The sequence below is a fragment of the Clarias gariepinus genome, chromosome 13 (assembly GCF_024256425.1).
Source record: "Clarias gariepinus isolate MV-2021 ecotype Netherlands chromosome 13, CGAR_prim_01v2, whole genome shotgun sequence".
Taxonomy (NCBI): domain Eukaryota; kingdom Metazoa; phylum Chordata; class Actinopteri; order Siluriformes; family Clariidae; genus Clarias; species Clarias gariepinus.
The window spans coordinates 28,259,246-28,280,424 of NC_071112.1; the positions used below are offsets into that span (position 1 = coordinate 28,259,246).

At 39.8% G+C, this 21,179-nt stretch overlaps 1 protein-coding gene across 1 annotated transcript; it reads left to right on the forward strand.

Annotated features, from left to right (window-relative positions):
* Positions 1 to 2,220: 2,220 nt before the first annotated feature.
* snap25b (synaptosome associated protein 25b) lies at positions 2,221 to 20,526 on the forward strand. Its single transcript, XM_053509254.1, has 8 exons — positions 2,221 to 2,343; positions 10,549 to 10,632; positions 13,069 to 13,110; positions 15,527 to 15,575; positions 16,386 to 16,503; positions 17,598 to 17,714; positions 18,147 to 18,291; positions 19,194 to 20,526. The coding sequence occupies exons 2-8, from the start codon at positions 10,561 to 10,563 to the stop codon at positions 19,260 to 19,262; spliced, it is 612 nt and encodes a 203-aa protein (XP_053365229.1). The 5' UTR covers positions 2,221 to 2,343; positions 10,549 to 10,560; the 3' UTR covers positions 19,263 to 20,526.
* The last annotated feature ends 653 nt before the right edge of the window (positions 20,527 to 21,179 follow it).

The following is a 21,179-nucleotide window of genomic DNA, read 5'->3' on the forward strand; positions in this document are numbered from 1 at the left end:
AAAGTGGCCTGGGTCTCATCTGTAATGGTTGCTCTTACTCACCCTCGTCCTCTTTCTCTGTCTCTCCACTATTGGCCCCCATTGTTGTCCAAACCAAGATTTCTAACATGTGGTCTATTTTATTGTGCTGAAGCTCAGAACCATAAGTGTTTTTATGGGTGTGGCATTTAAAAGCCTGCGTCTTCCAAAAGAAGCATTTACAATAAGGTTTTTAATAATGTGTCTAATGCTGAGATCTGTGTTTAATCTTTTGCAAAATATATTATTTAGAAATTAAACCACAAGTGTAAAACGGTTGCGTAGAAAGGCTACGTGAGTTAGTGGTTTTAATAACTGTGCCAATTTGTGCTCAAATTTTTATACATTATTAGTGGTTTACCAGAGGCTCTGCCCGCATGCAGATCCTGATGCCTGTGTGCTACCATTTCCTGAAAACGGAGTGTGCGGTCAACTCGTTGCCGATATATATGCTGCTCCAGTGTTCTGCCAGCCCCTACTTCTTCTGCCTGTTGTATGAAGTTGATGATGCCTACTGCTTCAATCTGGTAGGAATGCTGATGATGATGGTGATGGAATGCTTGTGCCGGCCAAACAGAATTTCTTTTTTATAGATACTTATACAAAACAACATAGAGTATGTTTTTTTATAGTAGGGGTTTGGGATTTGAATAGTGGATATTTAATTAATCAAATATTGTGACTGCTGGTAAAATGCTGTAAATTAATCAGATACAATTGGGATTATTTTTAATGATTTCCTAAGTTAGTGGTTATTAGTAGTTTCTTCTGAGCTGTCTGCCCAATTATAATAATTTTCTAGCAAGCTAATTTACCAAGGCTGCTCAGACACTGTACACATTCTGTATGATTTTGTCCCTGAATCAGTTGCTCAAAACTAATTGTATAATCAGCCTGACCTGTTGTGGTTTGAGGTGCAGTGTGAGCAGGTCCATGCTCCAAATTCCCACAATTCAGTTTAAACACAGTGTCTGCCTGGCCTAATGTGCTAATTAGCACAATTAGGTAACCTATGCAGACAGAATGGAGGTGGAGTGATAAAAGCACATTTTAATTGTACTGTTAAAACCACCCATGTTCTGTGTGGTCACATGACACAACCTAAACAATTAGAATAGAGCAGTGAGAGGTCTGTAGTGATGAAGTAGCAGATTTTTAGCGTCAGCAAACAGTAAAGTCTATGAATATGCGAGTTGGAATCTAATAAATATGCATGTATGCAAATGAGTAATTCTGGCATTTGATTTATATGCAGTGAGAAAAAAGCAACATCTTCCAACTGCATGTGAACAGAGTGACGAGTGTGTCTTTCTCACACACACACCTCCCTTTTGCTGTGCTCATCACTCTTGTGTCCTTCAGCTCTTTCTCTCCTTTTCTCTGTTATATTTCCTCTCCTCATATCCTGTCCTCATATGACAGAATCTGCCATCAGATTATATTTCAAATTATTTCTTTATCTCTTTTTCAGACCTGACCCGATCAGCACTCTCTCTCTCTCTCTCTCTCTCTCTCATTTACTTACTCACACATACACACAGGATGTTAATGTGCAGCACTGAGACATAAAAACCTTGAGTGTTATCGATCAACTCCTGTTTCTCCATCATGGTGTGTGTGAGTGTGTGTCTCAGTGGGACTGGAGTGTATGTGTGTGTGTCTGATTGCTTGAGAGTGTGTATAATCAGGACAGGACACACCCCTGCTGGAAGGCAGTAATTATCTCTCCCCATCCCCCCTCCCTTTCTGTGTGTGTGTGTGTGTGAAAACTGAATGCGTGTGTTAGAATCTGGTATCTAAACAACGAGAATCAAAGAGCTCATCCGTGACTTAACCTTTTCACCTTTAGGGTAAAGGCCTGAAGCATTGATGACGTCACTCCCTTATACAATAAAAGCCAAAACCCCTGGCCACTCCCAATTTACAAAATTATGGCTTTACACATCACGTGACCCCTATTTCATTTTAGTGATTAGGACGTCACGTGACTCATCCTAGTAGGCGAATTTAGATATTAGTCAAATGTGAATGTTTTGTTTTGTTTTATTTCTTGTTTTTAATGGAAGTCTCCGTGAGGCGTCTCTGCGGGGGGGGGGTAATATTCACGCGCTAGGTGATCACGCCCTTCGTGACATCACGGTACGTCGCCATCTTCCCTGTGGGCGGGGATTCACTCCCGAGCCCCAGTGTAGAGGATGGATTTGTTGTGAAAGGAGCTGAACTCGGGTTGAGAAGATAATAATAAACACACTTACACACACACTCTCCCGCACATACATACACACTTGTACTCAAACAGAACGAGTTTCATCCTGAGTGTTAAAGGTAAGATTAGAGTTTTATATCTCTTTCAGTTCTCTTTAATCTCGACTTTATCACGCGCACAGGTGAGGATTACTCCCTCTCTCTCTCTCTCTCTCTCTCACACACACACACACACACACACGCTATGTGTGTGTTTGTGTGTTTTATTTTGTCGAATGTTTAAAAATGCAATAATAAAAAAGCGCGTTTTGAGATTTGAGAGAATGTATTTCAGCACCGCGGACAGCTCCACGCGCTCACCCGTAACACTCACCTTATAATTAAAGGATGTAAAGAAAATTATTAACATTAACTCATTAACACCGACTCAATGCATGACTTTCTTCTCAAAGTAGCACAGATTATCTCTCTCTCTCTCTTTCTCTCTCTTTCAGTCGGACTCCGACTCCACACACTCAGGTGTGATTAAAAGTGAAATATATCATACTCACTCCTCTGCCAGAGCTTGTCCTCATTCACTCATCGAGGTTTATGTTCTAGATGAAAAAGCTAGACTGTGTCCTCATTTTTCCCACAAAAAAATATAGTGTGTGCTTTTATTCTTTATTTCTAATGGGTTGTGTCCTGATTTAAATGGGTTTTTTTCTTTGTTCATAGGGGGATTCGAGGCTATGTCCTGATTGATTCAGTAAAGTGTACTTTGCTTCCAGGCGTAAAAAAAACAGAGCATGCCCTGATTCATAAAGTGACTTGTGCTTTAGGGAAAATAATATTCTTTTTCTTAAAAGAAATTCAAGTATGTGTCCTAGTTCATTGAGTAGTCTTCCTTGCACTTCTCAATGTGTTAATATGCAAGCCGTTACAAAATCCTCTAGAAAATAAATAGCACTTTCTTTCTTATTTAGGTAATGGAATTAAGCAATATCACAACAGAGGGAGTGCTGTATTGCTGGATATAGAACGGCTGTGACGAGGGCGTGGCCTAATAACCAAAAGCATCACAGCTTTGCTATATCTAGTAATACAGCACGACCTTAAGTGTTATATTGCTTTCATACAACAGGTTCCTATACAGCATTTATTATCAACATATTATAATTTGTGTGTTTATTTAACTGTTTAGTTCGTACTAGTTAGCCAAAAGGCGAGAAGAATAAACCATGGAGGTGGACAGACCTGTAAATCTCATAAGTTTCTCTTTATATTTCCACTTATTCCACTTTAGAATATCATCTGAATTAACTTTCACAGTAAATTCCAAACAATGTTGAATGGAAAGCTAGTGCACTATGTAGGGTGTACAGTCACTTGTAGCACACCCAAGTAAGTGCCTTTGATGTTCGAGAGCGATTTGGAGTTCAGCCTCATGTTAGGAGCTATTTAGCTTTGTAGTTGTAAATAAAATAACATGGACGGTTCCAAGGCAATTTGGAACGACTTGAAAGGACAATGTGTTGTTTTAGATGACATAACGTTTTCAGATGTGTGTTCTTGCTGAAAGTGCTTTCCTGACTGGTTTTGAATGTGGGTTTTGGCAGGCAGCTGCTCTCTCCTCATTGCTGCGGACCATAATTGCTTTCATCCTTGCTGCAACCCACAGTTAGTATTCTTGACAGTTATTCGAACTGCTGAGATGTGGAGTAATATCCCAGTGCTGTTACCGTCCATTATCACTACGCATGGAATACCTCTTGTCCAATCAGATTACTCAGTTGGAAGTAACTTGTATAAAATACACGTAAAAGATCTTCAGAGAAAGTCCAAAGGCCATGTCCTGATTTATAGACTGCAGTGTGCTTTGTTTCTAAGAAAAATTGTTAAATTTTACTTTTGGGGGATTTTAAGTCACTGCTGCATCCTCACTTTGTTTTTTAGAGAAAATTTAGGGTAATGCATGCTTTAGGTTAAGATAAAATGCACGTAGTAGTCCTATCGATAATTCAAAGTGCACTTTTTCTGTAGGCAAGCATTACTGATTTAGACGTCTATGTATCGGCTGTGTCCTGAATCAGTGAGTAAGGTGTTGCTTAGTGTTATATATAAAAAATATAAACTGTATTCTTTGAGCGTTTTGTAAGAGAGTTTTGCAGTTGAGTATGTGATTTGGGCCACAGTCTAAGAGAGCTTGGCGCTGTGTATGTTGATGCACGTCACTGACTTTTCATCTAATTTGAGCTCAGTGGGCTTTTTTTTTTTTACATTTATATAAAAGACCTCACACTTCCTCTCTAGTTACGAAGTGAATGATTGGTTGATGGTATTTGAGAGGCTTTTGTGTAAAATGAAAGTGTGTTCAGTGTCTTTTCATTATCAAATTCTTCTCATCTGGTTAAACACAGCTCGTTAGCTGATAACTTGGGGAGAGAAAGAAAGAGAGTAACAGAGCTTCCCCCCCACCCCTCGCACTGAGCTCATGATCAGGACTGAAGTACAACCACTCCACTAATCACTTCGTCTTCATCTTTATCATCTGGAATAATCCATTTCAGTAACATGGCCCTGTTACAGTCTTGAAAAAATCAAGACTTTATCAGCAGGTTTTTATTTTACAAATACTGGGTTAAAAATAATAAATCCATTTCAGGTCTAGTTATAAAATTAATAAAAATAGGCAAAAAGTGAATTTTAGATTTTTATGTTTGAACAGTGTTTTTTTACGTGTTTAAATTACATTTATTTAAATTACATGTGTTTAAATTCCTGTGAAATTTTTTTCCTAAGAGAGAGAATAATAACATGTACAAACTTAATCATAGAATACTGTAGTAACATGGACATTATATCAGAATGCAAAAGCTGCATAAAACCATAATCACTTTGTAGAATGTCTGTGTGGGGTATAAATATTGTGTGTGTGTGTGTGTGTGTGTGTGTGTGTAAGCTGGGTGATCATAACAAACCCTGCAGCTGAGATGATATAAATGTCCGAGCTCTCATTGGACCCCAGATGAGCTAAAGGCTAAGAGGGGTTCGAACCTAAAGAGGAGAGTCTTCTCATGTCTGTAAAAGGTTTGCTTTATTGACTCTCTGGCCTGGTTGGTGACCTGATCATCTGACCTGATCAATCTGGGACATGCAAAAAAACCTCCTAATCATTATCACTTTAATTTGTCTGATTGTCAAGTGTATTATTTGGACTTTTTTATTTAGTGATGAATATCTTTAGATGATAACATTTCAGATAATTATCGCCATTTATTAATGCTCTGTTCATCCAAGTGAGAAATTTATGGACGTTGTCCCTCTGGAGAACCCTTAAAAGTTCTAGGACATAGGATTGTTTTAAGATGTTAAGAGCCTCGTTTGCACGTGTGTGTATGTGTGCAAAGAAAGAGACAGATGGTGTTTCCTGGACCTTCTCAATTTTTGCACACTGGGGTTTTCTGTCATGCTGGTTTACACACACACACACACACACACACACACATACACGATCATACTCACTGTTCTGTTTCTGACTACTTCTTAAGACGAAGAATTCAAGAGATAGAGAAAAAAAAGTAAAGACAGACAGAAAAAGAGACGGATGGAGAGCGAGAGACAGAGACACAGAGAGAGTGTATTATATAAGTGAGTTATGTAGTGCTTTAGATTAACGTAGTGTGTTTTATCCTTTCCTGAACCACACATACACACACACACATACACTAATCTCCCTCAGGAAAAAATGATTCAGTTGAATCTCTAGGCACCAACACACAGACACAATAATGAATAGATAGGTAGATAGATAGAGAGATAGATGTAATTGTGTAGAGAAATGCTCCATGTGGTTTGTCTCTGAGCTCAGAGCTTCTGCTGCTGTTGGGTTTGGGCTCCATCCTCCGTCTCTTACTCCAGACTTACTTAAACATCTGATTAAACAGCTAATAAAATGCACAACGTCAGACTGTCGGAGTTCAAAAGGCAAATGAGAGAGCATTAAAGAGAAGAAATGAAAGAGTGAGAGAGAGAGAGAGAGAGAAAGAGAAAATCTTCTCAAAGCTCTTCTCATCGACTTTACTTTGTGCTGTTTTCTGATTCCCCCCGATCTGGTCATATTCCTGTTTCCCAGATCCACTCTTGTTCATCATTTCCCTGAACTGGCCATGTTCCTGATTCCCTAATTGTGTTCTTGGTCCCCCCTCCATCCGGTTGTCTTCATGATTCCTCGATCTGGTCATGTTCCTTCTTCCCCCGGGTTCGACCACATTCCCTCATCGTCGTGTTTTGTTTTACCGCGTCACCACTTTATTGTGTAAGCCTTTACAGGTGATGTTGCTGTTTTTTCATATTCCACACGGACTCCTGACATTTAAACACGCACACACATACCTACACCCTCTCGCACGCACACACACACACACACACACACACACTGACTGTAAATTGCTTTTCCTCTTTTATTCTGTTGAAATATTTATCAGGTCGGCTCCGCACTGTCTTACACGTTCACTTTCCTCCTGAAACTTTCTCCTGAGAGAAAAAACAAGAAACTGAGAGATCAAATACATTAAAGATAAATATTAACGTAAATTTAAAAACTACTGTATGTTGGCCATGTGTTTATTTCCTTTTAAAGGCTACAGGAGGAATCCTGAACAAAGCAGATATTTTCAGGTTTAAAGTGATTAAATATTTAATAAGGGTTTTAAATACACATTTCTATGCCTGGGAGAAAATTCCAAACTATTCTGATTTATTACTTTTCTAGAAGCGCTGTACATGAAGAGGCTCTAAAGCTTTAACTGATATAACCAGTGAGACAGTGAGAGTGAGACAGCATGAGACAGTAAGAGTGAGCAGTGAGATTGAAAGTGAGACAGTATGAGACAGTGAGTGAGACAGTGAGAGTGAGACAGCATGATGCAGTGAAAGTAATAGTGTGACAGTAAGACAGTGAGAGTGAGACAGCATGAGACAGTATGAGTGAGCAGTGAGAGTGAGACAGTGAGTGAGACAGCATGATGCAGTGAAAATAATAGTGTGACAGTGAGAGTGAGACAGCATGAGACAGTAAGAGTGAGCAGTGAGAGTGAGACAGCATGATGCAGTGAAAGTAATAGTGTCACAGTGAGACAGTGAGAGTGAGACAGCATGAGACAGTAAGAGTGAGCAGTGAGAGTGAGACAGTGAGTGAGACAGCATGATACAGTAAAAGTAATAGTGTGACAGTGAGACATTGAAAGTGGGACCATGTGAGTGATACTGTGTGTGACACATCGATCCAGTGAGACTGAGACAACATGATGCTGAGAGAGTGATATGGTGTGTGAGAGTGAGACAGTTGGGGGTGAGGCAGTGAAAGTGAAATAGTGTAAGGGGGTGGGACAGTGAGAGTGGACTGATGTGATGTGAGGTATGTAAGAGTGAGGCAGTGAGAGTGAGACAGAAAGGGTGATATGGTGTGTGTGAGAGTGAGACAGAGACAGTGATATAGTGAGAGTGAGACAGTGATGAGAGTTCCAGTTTCATGTCAATTCTCTTTGAAGTGTTTTGGATAATAATCAGTTATTACACTGTTGCTAGGAGACGAGCAGGTTTATGATCTCCTTTGTTGCACAGACTGACACGCATTACACCTTTACTGAGGTGAGTGTGATCTGAACACAGGTAGCGCAGCCACGGCTAACGATCACAGCCGTGTAATTAGAGTTCATTAACCAGCAGCAGCGCATTTTAGTACGTGAATCCAAAGCCATTAATAAATCTTACATTATGAAATATTGGTTTGCTATATGAGAATAATGCAGACCTCGCTGTGTGTGTGCGCATGTATGTACATGTCTGTCTTTGTGTGTGCATCTGTGTTTGTGTGTGGGTGTCTGTGCACGTCCGCACGTACCGTATGTATGTATTATAGTGACATTTCTTTTGTCCTTGACACACTTGCAGCTCGGGTGTCTGAAGCTTTTTAATGTTTGTCCAGACATTCTGCACTTAATGTGTGTTTTATGATTAATATTGTAATTCTGAAATATTTTTATTTTTTGTTTTTTGTATTATTATCAAAAGACATCACAGTAAAACCAGAGGATTCTGGGAAATGTTGATAAGTGATTTTATTTTGTTATTAGTCAGACTGCTCATCTCTCACAGAGTCACCGTCTTCTTAGGAAAATACTTATTATGTTAATTTACAATGTGCCATCTCACCCTGTCCCACGTGTGTATGTGTGTATGTATGTGTGTGTGTGTGTGTGTGTGTGTGTGTGTGTTATTCAGCTTGCATAACCCACTCCGGTATAAATATAATCTCTGATGCAGCAGGACATTTCTGTTCATTATGTGTCGTCCTTTTCTTCCTTGCTCATCTTCACCTAAAGAGCTTTATCATTTAAAGTATCCTGTGTCCTGTCCCTCACTGACTGTAGTACTGTAGTAACGATGTGGAATATTAGGTGGACCATTGTGTGGAGAACCCAGACGTGTGGAGTGATATATACACACACACCGAAACGCCCCAGTGCCGTTATAGGAAATATACACACTTTGATCACCCACTTGACTATAAGCAGATTAGTGGACTAGAACTGGAGCTGCTGTAAGACGAGGCTGCTCACACACTGTACTCACTCTCTCCTCTGTTTCTGATAAAGAACATGTCTTCACTTCTTAACCTGAGCAACATGCCAGTTTTTTTTAACATACACACACAAAGACACACACACACACACATGTGCACACATGGGACAGAGTGAGATACCACATTGTAAATTAACATGAGTATTTTTTTGAAGAAGACAGAGTCACTCACTCAGCCACTTACTCACTCACTCACTTAATCACTCACTCACTCACTCACTCACTCACTCACTCACTCTCTTGCTCAGTTCTTCACTGTCATTCACTCACCTACTCTCTCAATTTCTTACTTATTTACCCAGTCACTCACTCATTCATTTACTCAATCTCTCCCTCTCTCACTCACTCACTCACTTAATCATTAAGTCAGTCACTCACTCAGTCACTTATTTACTTACTCATTCACTCACTTATTCACACATTGATTACTTACCTAGTCAACCAATCACTTTCTCACTCTCTCACTCACTCACTCACTCAGTCTCTTACCTAATCACTTACTCACTCACTCACTCACTCACTCACTCGCTTACTTTTCATCGTCTCCTTTATTCTCTCCCATACTGTAGTTTCTCAGTCTCTCACTCTCTTTACTCTCTTTTCGAGTCACTCAATCATACATTCATACACTCACTCTTTTGCTCACTCACTCACACATTTTCTCACTCACTCTCTCACTCCCACACTCTCTGTCACCCTCACTCACTCACTCTTGCCATCTCTTACTTATTCTGTCACTTTCATACTTTATCATTCACCCCTTTTATTTCTCACCCTGTCACTGAGTGATTACACCGTTGACACACTCATTCCCAGGGTGCTGTACGTGATCAGAAGACTAAACTTTGTTCTCTCACACGAAACACAGAATCAATCTTGTTTTAATTATTTTGTGATTAGGTTCAGTCCCAGTGAAGAGAAACCATCAGTGTTCCTCAAATCTGGAACTTTTAGTGTAAATCCCGTTATTTATCACTCATCCGCGTCCATCCGTTTAGGGAACGAGGGAAGTGTTTAAACAATGAAATAAACAAAACAGAAACAGTTGCAGACTAGGTAGGAAGGAAAGAAGGAAGCTAGGGCAGAGTAAAGTGATACACACCTGTCTCAGGTGAGATAAGAATCTAGTGATGGATCACACATTCTCAACACATTCCTCAATCCACTCACTCACAAACACTGGGAACACACACTATATGAGCATTTCACCTTATTTCTCCAGAACGCTGTGTGTGTCTCGTTCTGATAAGATGTGTGATGTATGTGTGTAGTGTGTAATGTTGCCTAGGTTTATCATGAAGAAGTTATCTCAATGTGCTTCATGTCCTTGAAATATTCAGAATATCTAAAATCTCGGCTGATTCACGAAGATAAAAATAAATCCCATCTCCTTCCAGTCGCCACAGAAACACATCAGATCGCAGCGTCCTCAAACGCTGAAATAGAACCGAAATAAACTGGAATACAGGAGGATGTGTCAGATCTGCCCCAGGTTTTGACCCCCCCAGGTTTGTCCCGTGTTTACCCCACACAGGATCTGTGTGTAAGGGGAGATGGTCATCGCTTGTACAAAACATCACTAATTCAACAGAGTTGTTGCTGTGGCAACTTTAAATGCAGGCGCTTCAGTTCTGTTTAATTTCTCATCAATTGAAACCAGAATTCGACTGAGCGTTAATGTGTGATCTGTTGTGTTTACAGTTTTGAGCCAAAATGGCGGACGATGCTGACATGAGGAACGAGCTGACCAACCTGCAGGAGCGGGCGGACCAGCTGGCTGATGAAGTGAGTCCCTTACAGTGTCAAAAACAATGATCATACATTACACACATTACACTCATCAGAACACACCGTACCACTCTCAGCCAATCAGAACACACCGTACCACTCTCAGCCAATCAGAACACACCGTACCACTCTCAGCCAATCAGAACACACCATATCACTCTCAGCCAATCAAAACACACCGTACCACTCTCAGCCAATCAAAACACACCGTACCACTCTCAGCCAATCAAAACACACCGTACCACTCTCAGCCAATTAGAACACACCGTACCACTCTCAGCCAATCAGAACACACCATACCACTCTTAGCCAATCAAAACACACCGTACCACTCTCAGCCAATCAGAACACACCATATCACTCTCAGCCAATCAAAACACACCGTACCACTCTCAGCCAATCAAAACACACAATACTTTTCTCAGCCAATCACAACACACCATACCGTGCTCATATATATACAGTGAGGTCAATAAGTATTTAATCACCCTGTGATTCTGCAAGTTCTTTTACTTAGAAACCATGGAGGGGTCTACAATTTTCAGCATACAGTAGGTGCATTTCCACTGTGAGAGACAATATCTAAAAATACAAATCCGGAAATCACATTGTATGATTTTTCTTTACAATTTATTTGTGAATTACTGTGTCAAATAATTATTTAATCACTTGATTAAAAAAAGAAATTATATTTGGTACAGAAGCCTTTGTTAGCAATTACAGAGGTCAAACGGTTCCTGTAGTTCTTCACCAGGTTTGCACACACTGCAGGAGGGATTTTGACCCACTCCTCCATACAGATCTTCTCTGGATCTGTCAGGTTTCGGGGCTGTCGCTGAGCAACACAGAGTTGCTTTATTGGATTTAGGTCTGGAGACTGGCTAGGCTACTCCAGAACCCTGATATGCTGCTTACGGAGCCACTCCTTGGTTTTCCTGGCTGTGTGCTTTGGGTCACTGTCATGTTGGAAGACCCAGCCATGACCCATCTTTAATGCTCTGACTGAGGGAAGGAGGTTTTTGCCCAATATGTCACAATAAAAGGCCCCGTTCATCCCCTCCTTAACACAGTGCAGTCGTCCTGTCCCCTGTGCAGAAAAACACCCCCAGAGCATGATGCTTCCAGCCCCATGCTTCACTGTAGGTATGGTATTATTGGGATGATACTCATCATCCTTCTTTCTCCAAGCATGGCGAGTGGAGTTAAGACCAAAAAGTTTTACTTTGGTCTCATCTGACCACAGGATTTCATTCAGGACATTCTTAGCATCATTGATACCCCATGTATCTACTTAGACTTTGACTGATTGTGGGGTTCACAGGTGTCTTTACGACAGCTAATGACCTCAAACAGGTGCTACTAATTTAGAATCATAAGCAGAGTGTAGCTGAACTATTTAAAAGCAAAATAACAGGTCTTTGAGAGTCAGAAATCTGGCTGATAAGCAAGTGATCAAATACTTATTTGACACAGTAATTCACAGATAAATTGTTATTTTTAGATTTTTTTAGATTCTGTCTCTCACAGTGGAAATGCACCTATGCTGAAAATTGTAGACCCTCCATGATTTCTAAGTAAGAGAAAGGGTGATCAAATACTTATACATACTTATACAGTACTGATTGGCTTTGTGTATGTTTGTGCAGAGGGTCTGAATACTTTCTGAATGTACATTTTATGATGCATTTGTAAATAAGTGTGTGCGTGTCTGCCTGCTCAGTGTGTATTAATAATGCAGGATCAGATAATATTCCCTGTTAAGGACAAAATGATTCCAGTGTAACAAAGCAAAATCAGAAATGTACTGAATGAGCAGAAACTGATACGCCGCTCTGATAGAGCAGCAGCAGTGACGGGAGCAGCATCTGTATGAACAGAGTGTATACTCACAGCTGTGTCTCACACACACACACACACACACACACAGACCCACAAACACCCATTCTTGCACACACTTTCTTACACGCACTTACTTGCACACACACACGCACACACACACAGTCATTCGATCACATTCACACACACACACATACTGACACACATTCACTTTTTTTTTATACACACTCACTCAGACTCACACTTACACTTACACAGACTCAGTCACACACACATACACACACACACACACACACACAGAGTCATTTAAGCACACACACTCTCTTAAACGCACTCACTCAAATACACACACACTTACTCATTCTCACACACATACATAAACACACACACACACCTAAACACACACACACACAATTTCACACAACCTTTTTAATTATATAGTGACACACACACTTATTCTACACCCCAGAGACATCAACTGACAGCATCAGTGTAACTTCATTATGAAGCCCTTCACTGTGTGTTTCTCTGTCATGTGTGTTAATCATATGTGTGTGTGTGTGTGTGTGTGTGTGTGTGTGTGTGTGTGTGTTGCAGTCGTTGGAGAGTACCCGGCGCATGCTGCAGCTGGTGGAGGAGGTGAGAGCACTTACACACACACTACAGCAATCTTACACAGTAAACCTTCCTCCTCTCTTATTTGATTTTCACACACACACACACACACACACATTAACGGTTAGACTGTTTTATCTATAAAATTTGCAGGGAACATCGCTAATAAGTCCTGCGTTAGCGAGCGCACGCTAACGGAAGAAAAAAAAATAAAAATCTTTAAAAATCAACGAGAATGAAAGGAAAGGTGTACAGGACAGTGGTGAGACCAGCGATGCTCTACGGCTTAGAGACAGTGGCACTGAAGAAAAGACAGGAGGCAGAGTTGGAGGTAGCAGAGCTGAAGATGTTGAGGTTCTCCTTGGGAGTGACAAGGATGGATAGGATCAAGAATAAGTTCATCAGAGGGACAACCCATGTTAGATGTTTTGGAGATAAAGTCAGAGAGGCCAGATTGAGGTGGTTTGGACATGTTCAGAGGAGAGATGGTAAATATATCGGTAGAAGTATGCTGAGGTTGGAACTGCCAGGCAGGAGGTCTAGAGGAAGACCAAGGAGGAGATTTATGGAGCAGAGAGAGAGAGTGAGTGTGTGAGACACAAACTGCAGGCTGATACAGAGAGGGAGAAAGAGAGAAAATAGATCTTCAACCTCTGTAATGAAAGCTTTCGCTTTACACGCGCGCACACGTGTGTTATAATAAACAGTACACACCGTGCCCCTTCACACACACGCATACAAATACGCATATAAAATATGATTTACGCACACACGGATGTGTGCACGGATGTTGATTATACCAGTAAGAGACGCGCACTAAGACCCATCAGGGGAGACGATTACCCACAATTCTACAGCGCAAGAGAGAGAAAAACCATTGGCTCAGTTGTGATCACATGTAAATAAATTAAGATTTAGATTCATTCTGTTTCCATTGAAAATATATATATATATATATATATATATATATATATATATTTGGTTAGTTATAATTGGTTTCATCGAAAGCAATTCTAATGCACTCAATTATTAGTTCTGAGTAAAAACATGATCAGGTTCAGGTTCTACCTGATTATAAAAATGCCTATTATTCCTATTTCATATCATATAATTTGTAATATTCTGCTTGTTGCAAAATCTGATGAATGATAAAGAAATTTTCTTGTGATCAGTCTGTGATTTTTGTTCGTGTAGGGAAATAATGAAAGACGTGAGAGTATGACAACGAGGATCATCTGCTCTATTTAGGGCGATGGAGCTTTATTGTCCTCAGGGGAATTATTGCACGCACACACATTACATATACACACACGCACACACAGACACACATATTTCCGCTTTGCCATGTTTACTGCTGTAATCTAATTTTAGTCTCCACTTTGTGCCACTTGACTGATTTCTCATAATGAAGTGCGAGCACAGAGACGGCCTCAGGCTGCTCACGCCGCTTTAATTCAATACTCTTTATTTAAAGTCAAATAAATTAAGTTTATTCTCACGGGGACAACAGGTTGCCTGGCGCTCTGATCATCGTCATCATCATCATCATCATCATCATCATCATGATCATCAGCACACGACATACAGAAAACCGAATTACACAGCAGTGTGACCCGAGAGAGAAATAGAGAGAAAGATGATAGAGGTGTCTGCCTGGAGCGAACATTTCTGCACTATTTCTTTTCTAAAATAATTTTTATTAGACTTAACAAAGCAAACCTGACGGCAGTAAACAGCAGTGTACACAGCCACAAGAGGGCGCTGTGTTCACTGTAGCCTGACTCAGCTAACAGATCATCGGCCTCTGTTTTTTTTTAGACTAGACATAAAAGCTGTCATAGAAACGCTGTGTGTGATGTCATTTAAAATGTGTCATTTGCAAATGATTTTTTTCATTGATGTAGATTGATTTTTTTGATTGAACTGAACTGTGAATGTTTGATTCAGGTTGCACATTTGAACAGGTAAATGAATCGTTTAACTTACTTGACTCAAATGACTCTAAGATTCAAATACTGTAAATCTGGTTTGTATATTACTAAGTTGCGATGTTAGATTTGGTGTGGAGTTTTGTACAAGCTCTAGTGTTTTTTTACAGGTTGGATACAACTTTTATCTTTCTCTTAAATACTTCTTTTTTCAGATCTACTTCTTTAAAAATACATCTGCTTTTTTTTTCTTTTATACTGTTCTCCCAGAATAAGAATAAAAATGTTCTGCTTAGAATCTGTACGGGTTCTGCTTAGGTTCTGTTTAAAATTCGTTTGGGTTTCACCACGGGGCCGAACAGGAGAATCCTTTAGAGTGCCTGGATCATAGTGTTTAAGCCTGCAGCTGATGTAATACAGAGAATCACAGTGTGAGAGTTCAGGCTCTACATATCAAATCTTTGCATTTCAGGAACTGATTATTTCTTTCTCTTCCTCTTTTGCGGTATCAGAGTAAAGATGCCGGGATCAGGACTTTGGTTATGCTGGATGAACAGGGAGGTAAGAAAGAGAAAATAAATGTTTACTGATGAAGCTCAAGGTGAAGGATACATTCCCGATTTTCCTATTTTTTATTTCATCCTTTTTATCCTCTCCATTTTCCTAATCAATTTCATTCTACGTTATCCTTTCTATCATGCCTACGTTCTCCATTCTTTCCGTCCTTTCCTTTTCCGTGCTCTCAATCCTCTCCATCCTTTCCATCTTCTTGATCCTCTATATCTATATCTGTACTTATTTATCCATCTACTTCCTTTTCTCTGTCTTGTCCATATTCTCAGTCATTTCCATTCTACTCCGTCCTTTCCATCTTCTCCCTCCTCTTGATCATCTCCATCTTCTCCATCCTTTCCACCCTTCAGCTCACACTAATGGATGAGGTGAGAGGAGCATAGCCATAGTCTTTAATTACAGCTCCATCGTTAGATGATCTCCATTTTATAATCTGAAACCCACTAATACACACACACACATACACACACACACACACACACACACACACACATACACACACACTATCTCTTTTTCCTTATGATAACGAGGATCATCATTAAACAGGGATTATCAGAGTAATTATTGCTTGTTTTTTTAAGTATTGGTAATTAACTGTCTCTCTGTAGGTATATAATTACTGACTGTAGGCCATCTGTATCGCTGCACAAAGTATTGGCGCCCCTCTTAAACCTCCATAATTGTGAAGGGAGGAGATGTCTTACTAACAGTGACATGCTTTTGTGTGTGTGTGTGTGGCTTTAATGAAGCCTCTGTAAAGTTCCACCTTGCTTTAGCTTAACTTGTGATTAATTCCAGAACAACTGGAGCGCATTGAGGAGGGCATGGATCAGATCAACAAGGACATGAAGGAAGCAGAGAAGAACCTGACGGACCTTGGGAACCTGTGTGGAATCTGTCCCTGTCCCTGTAACAAGTACGTCACGTCTCACTCACCTTAACATTATTAGGAAATAAATAGTGCTGATGTAGCACAGTGATGTTGATTCACTGTAGTCACTTCAGTAGTCATGTAGAAAGCTCCGCAGTATATTACACACATGCTTATAATTCAATTCAATCCAGTTTTATTTATATAACGCTTTAAACAACAATCATGGTCGCAAAGCAGCTTTACAGAATAAAAAAAAGGTTAAAACGAGTTTAAAAAGTTTCAGGGAATATTTTAAAAATCATAATTATCAGTTTGTCCCTGATGAACAAGCCAAGGCCAACGGTGGCAAGGAAAAACTTCCTGAGATATCAATAGAAAGAAACCTTGAGGGGAACCAGACTCAACATGGAACCCATTCTCATTTCAGTGATATCAAATTGATCTGCAGTCATACTGTGTGTTAGCCAGCTGGAAGTTCAGTATAACCGGAAATTTGGTTAAGTTAATAAAAGAAAGTCTAATAACCTCTTGCTTCCTCAGTGTAAAGATTTAAAAAATACTCATTTCTCTTTCTTCATTGAAAATGAGGAATGAGAAGATATTAATGAAGCAGGAAGATTTTTACCTTTTTTTTGTTAAATAATTTACGCTTGAATATAGATGATAGAGATCTTGGCAGTGTGTGTGTGTTTTAGTGTAAAATGGAACAGCACTGTGAGCTCAGTAATACCCCTGTATATGAGTTTCATAGTCCGAGTCGGCGCCGTAAGTCTGAGTTCCTCAGTAAGTGTTTTTACTCCCTAAGCCGTGTGAAAGGTATCGGAGCTGTGGAGGAGGTAAATAATGGATTAGTGATGAGGATGAGTGGAAGGAGAAGGGTGTATAAGGGCTTGATATCTGATGAAATAAAAGCGTTGTAGATGGAGCACTCAGACCTTTTAAGATGTAGGAGTGTCAGATTCCCCAAACAGGTCACAGATCAGGTTTACTATGAGACAAAAAAAAATCCACAACAATCTAATCTATTACATCACATTTGAACCGCTAAGATCAGATGCCAGTCCAAACACAGGCTTTTACCCAAACTGTATTTCTCACTCTCTTTCTCGTTCTTTCTCTTTCACTCTCACTTTTAGACTGAAAGAGCGAGGACAGAATTGGGGAAACAATCAGGACGGCGTTGTCTCCAGCCAGCCGGCTCGTGTGGTGGATGAACGTGAGCAGATGGCCATCAGCGGGGGATTTATTCGCAGGTCTGCTTTTTTTTTATCAATATGATAATTAAATTGATATTTTGTTTCCCTGTTCCCTCTACTGGAGAATGGTGTACACTGAGTAGCACACTATTACACAGAGGTTTAATGGAAAGGGGAATGAGTAAGATCAGAAATGTGAGTGTAGGACAAGAAAACCCTCTTTACCCAGTCTGGCAACCCTCGGAGGTGTGAACCACACAGAGGTGATGTTAATCACAGACGCGTTATCCGACCCTAAACACCAGGAACTTAAATACTGACAGAGTTTTTGGACTAAAGCACACAACCTTGAAGATGACCCTGCTGTTAAAGTCAGATTGTTTAGTGATATACACTGTGGGTGTGTTCTGTCTTGTCCTGTCCATTGACATTATTCTGTACCTGCCAAAGCACATCACAAATGTATAATGTGTTTGTGTGTGTCTCCAGGGTAACAAATGATGCACGGGAGAATGAGATGGATGAGAATCTGGAGCAGGTTGGCAGCATCATCGGGAATTTGCGTCACATGGCTCTGGACATGGGCAACGAGATCGACACTCAGAACCGCCAGATCGACAGGATCATGGAGATGGTAATAAGACCTCACACTTATTCACTTATTCGAAGCTGTAATGCTAAAATATACAACATGTATGTATGAATCAGACATTTTGTTGACACACTCTGACAGAAGCAGTGTTATAACATGTATACTGTATATGGGGGGTTATATTTAAACTGCTGTTGACTGCACTTATTAGTGCTTTCCTGTCAAGGCAACTGTCTCCTCAGTCACTGCTGTGCAGGTGTGAATGTGTCCAAATTTTTGCTTACACAGCAGTTAGTTCTTTTGTCACTGCTGTGTAAGCAAAAATGGATGCCCCCTGAAAGAAGAGCAGCGTGCAGTGCAGGGATTTGTTTTGGTGACCTGAGGGAGCTTAAACAAAGGCGTTTGGATATCGCCAATCAAAAACCTATACTCTAAGAAAGGTGAACGTTTCTCATTATAGGCGACGATTTATACTTCTCTACGAGCCAGCGTATGGAACAAAAATAACCTCCACTGCCGACTGAGGAAAGGTTTTCAGGATTGTCAAGGGCCAGTATTCGAACAGTATCATGATTTAACAGTCAACAGGGCTTGTTATAGTGGAATGCTTATTGAAGGGCTGAAACCTCAATTTCGGATTAAACAACACTGCATGACAATATACGTTCGCACACTTCTGCCGACATTGTGCTGCAAAAACTCTATTTTGAGGTGTTAAAGCAGCCCTACGAATATGAAGATTCACTTCTGATAAAGAAGTGAAGACAGCGGGGCATTCATTCATGGCAAAGTTTGTGATGACGCATACAAAAGCTCGGTGAACAAAGTGTATTGCAAAGCAAGGAGATAATGTTAAAAAAAATATGCATTTGTCCTTTATGTAAATTAATTTTTAACTCGTGAATAAGCCTGCATTGTATAATTATATATTTGATGTTTCCCAGGCTGATTCCAACAAAACGAGGATCGACGAGGCCAACCAGCGCGCCACAAAAATGCTGGGAAGCGGCTAAACATGGAGAAGTTATTTTCATCCTTCTGTCCCACTTCCTGTCTGTTTTCTCTACTATATAGTCACTTGATAGCTTTACACAAGCACACACACACATACACGCACATACACACACATATCGTAGAAATTGCTGTTCTGTATTGTATAGCGGTGATGATTCATTATTGATGATTCATTCCTTTTAAATGATCATTTTAGGTGAATCATGTGAATTGATTCATGATTACAAAAAATTTCATACTCATTCTGCTTTCAAAATTTTTCGTCACTTAATGTACCTTTACCTTAAAGTTTCTTTCTATTGGTTGCAGAAAATATTCAAACTTCGATGTCTCCCAAACGAGGTGTCGCCTTTTCCCCTTATATGGTCAAAGCAAGCACGATTTTGTAGTATACATATAGTTTATAGTAAGTTACAGTAAGATCTTAATCATCTAATCAGCTTGATGACTCAAAAGCGTTGAATCTAACAAATCTAATAGAATTTGGTCTGACTCGACGAGTCGAATAAGTAAACTCACGATCCTCATCGCTGCCTGGTATATCGTGTAATCCCTCTCACGCTGTAAATACACACACGCCATTCCATACGTCTACCTGTATGTACTGTATATAAGCAGTGCTTTTGATGACTTTATCTCACGTGTAATGGGTTTCTTTTTGTTTGTTTTTTTTAATATACTTTATGAATGAGCTGTAACAAGAGATTACTACTCTGCTTAGTACCTTCGATCTTTCACGCTTTCTCTCACTCTCTCTTTCTCTCTATATATAGATATATACATACTGTATATGTCTTTATTTAATATAATATATCATAATATATTGTATGCACACTCAGAGTGAATCGCCAACAGTAGTGTTGTGTAGTTTGTGTCTTCAGCTTTTTATCTAAATTTTGAATTTGCACATGAGGAATATTGAAAAATAACGAGGAAAGGAAACAGAGAGTTTGGAATGAATTATGTGTGTGTGTGTGTGTGTGTGTGTGAGAGAGAGAGAGAGAGAGAGACTGTGTGTTCCAGTATGTCCATAACTGGCACCTTGATGATGTCACCATGTTGAGTGTTTGATAAAGCAGCAGGTGAAAACATACACGGGATTTCAGAAGGAAGCAAAAGCATGTAAGATTTCAACCACTTTACCACCCGAAAGCCATAATGTGCTTCAATACTACAGTTGATCTAATTTTAAGCAAAGTCTCACATTGTCTATGGAGAATATTGTAAAGAAAAATTACAATAAAATTCAACAGTACTCCTGTGGACCTACTGTATGTGTGTGTGTTTGCTTCGATTCTTTTCTGGAGGAAACTTCTATTCCACATCATTTATTCATCTTTTCAGATTTTTGAGCATTATTATTTATTTAAGTTTTAAGGAAACAAGCAATTGTGCGGTTTAACATGTCCATTTAAGTGTGGAGAGTAGAGATCTAGCTTTTTATGTTCCTCTAAACTGTAAATGAGCAGAACATCATGTCTGGAACAGAAACATTTCAGAACTATATTCAGCTCCACTTTAAATAAAGGTGTGACAAGCTGAAGTGTTAGCACTGAGGTGATGGTGCGACCATGCGGGAAAAGCTACATGTCACTCCAATTTACTGATCCTCTTTTAGCTCTGGATTATGTTGGATTAAGTTTGAACACACAAACACACACACACACACACACACACACACGGATTGAGCTCTCTAGTTTGTCTGGTGTTACAGGAAATTACAGTATGTGCAGTTTAAATCATTAATTCAAAATATTACAATATATCAAAAGTTACAGCAAGAGTAAAAATTTCTGTTTTGTATAATTTTCTTTTGTGTCATCTCTCTCTCTCTCACGCACGTGTGCGCACACTCCTCCAGTAATCCTCTCTGGCTCTGGCCTGTGTCTCAATCCAATTTTCAGTGCGCCATGTTC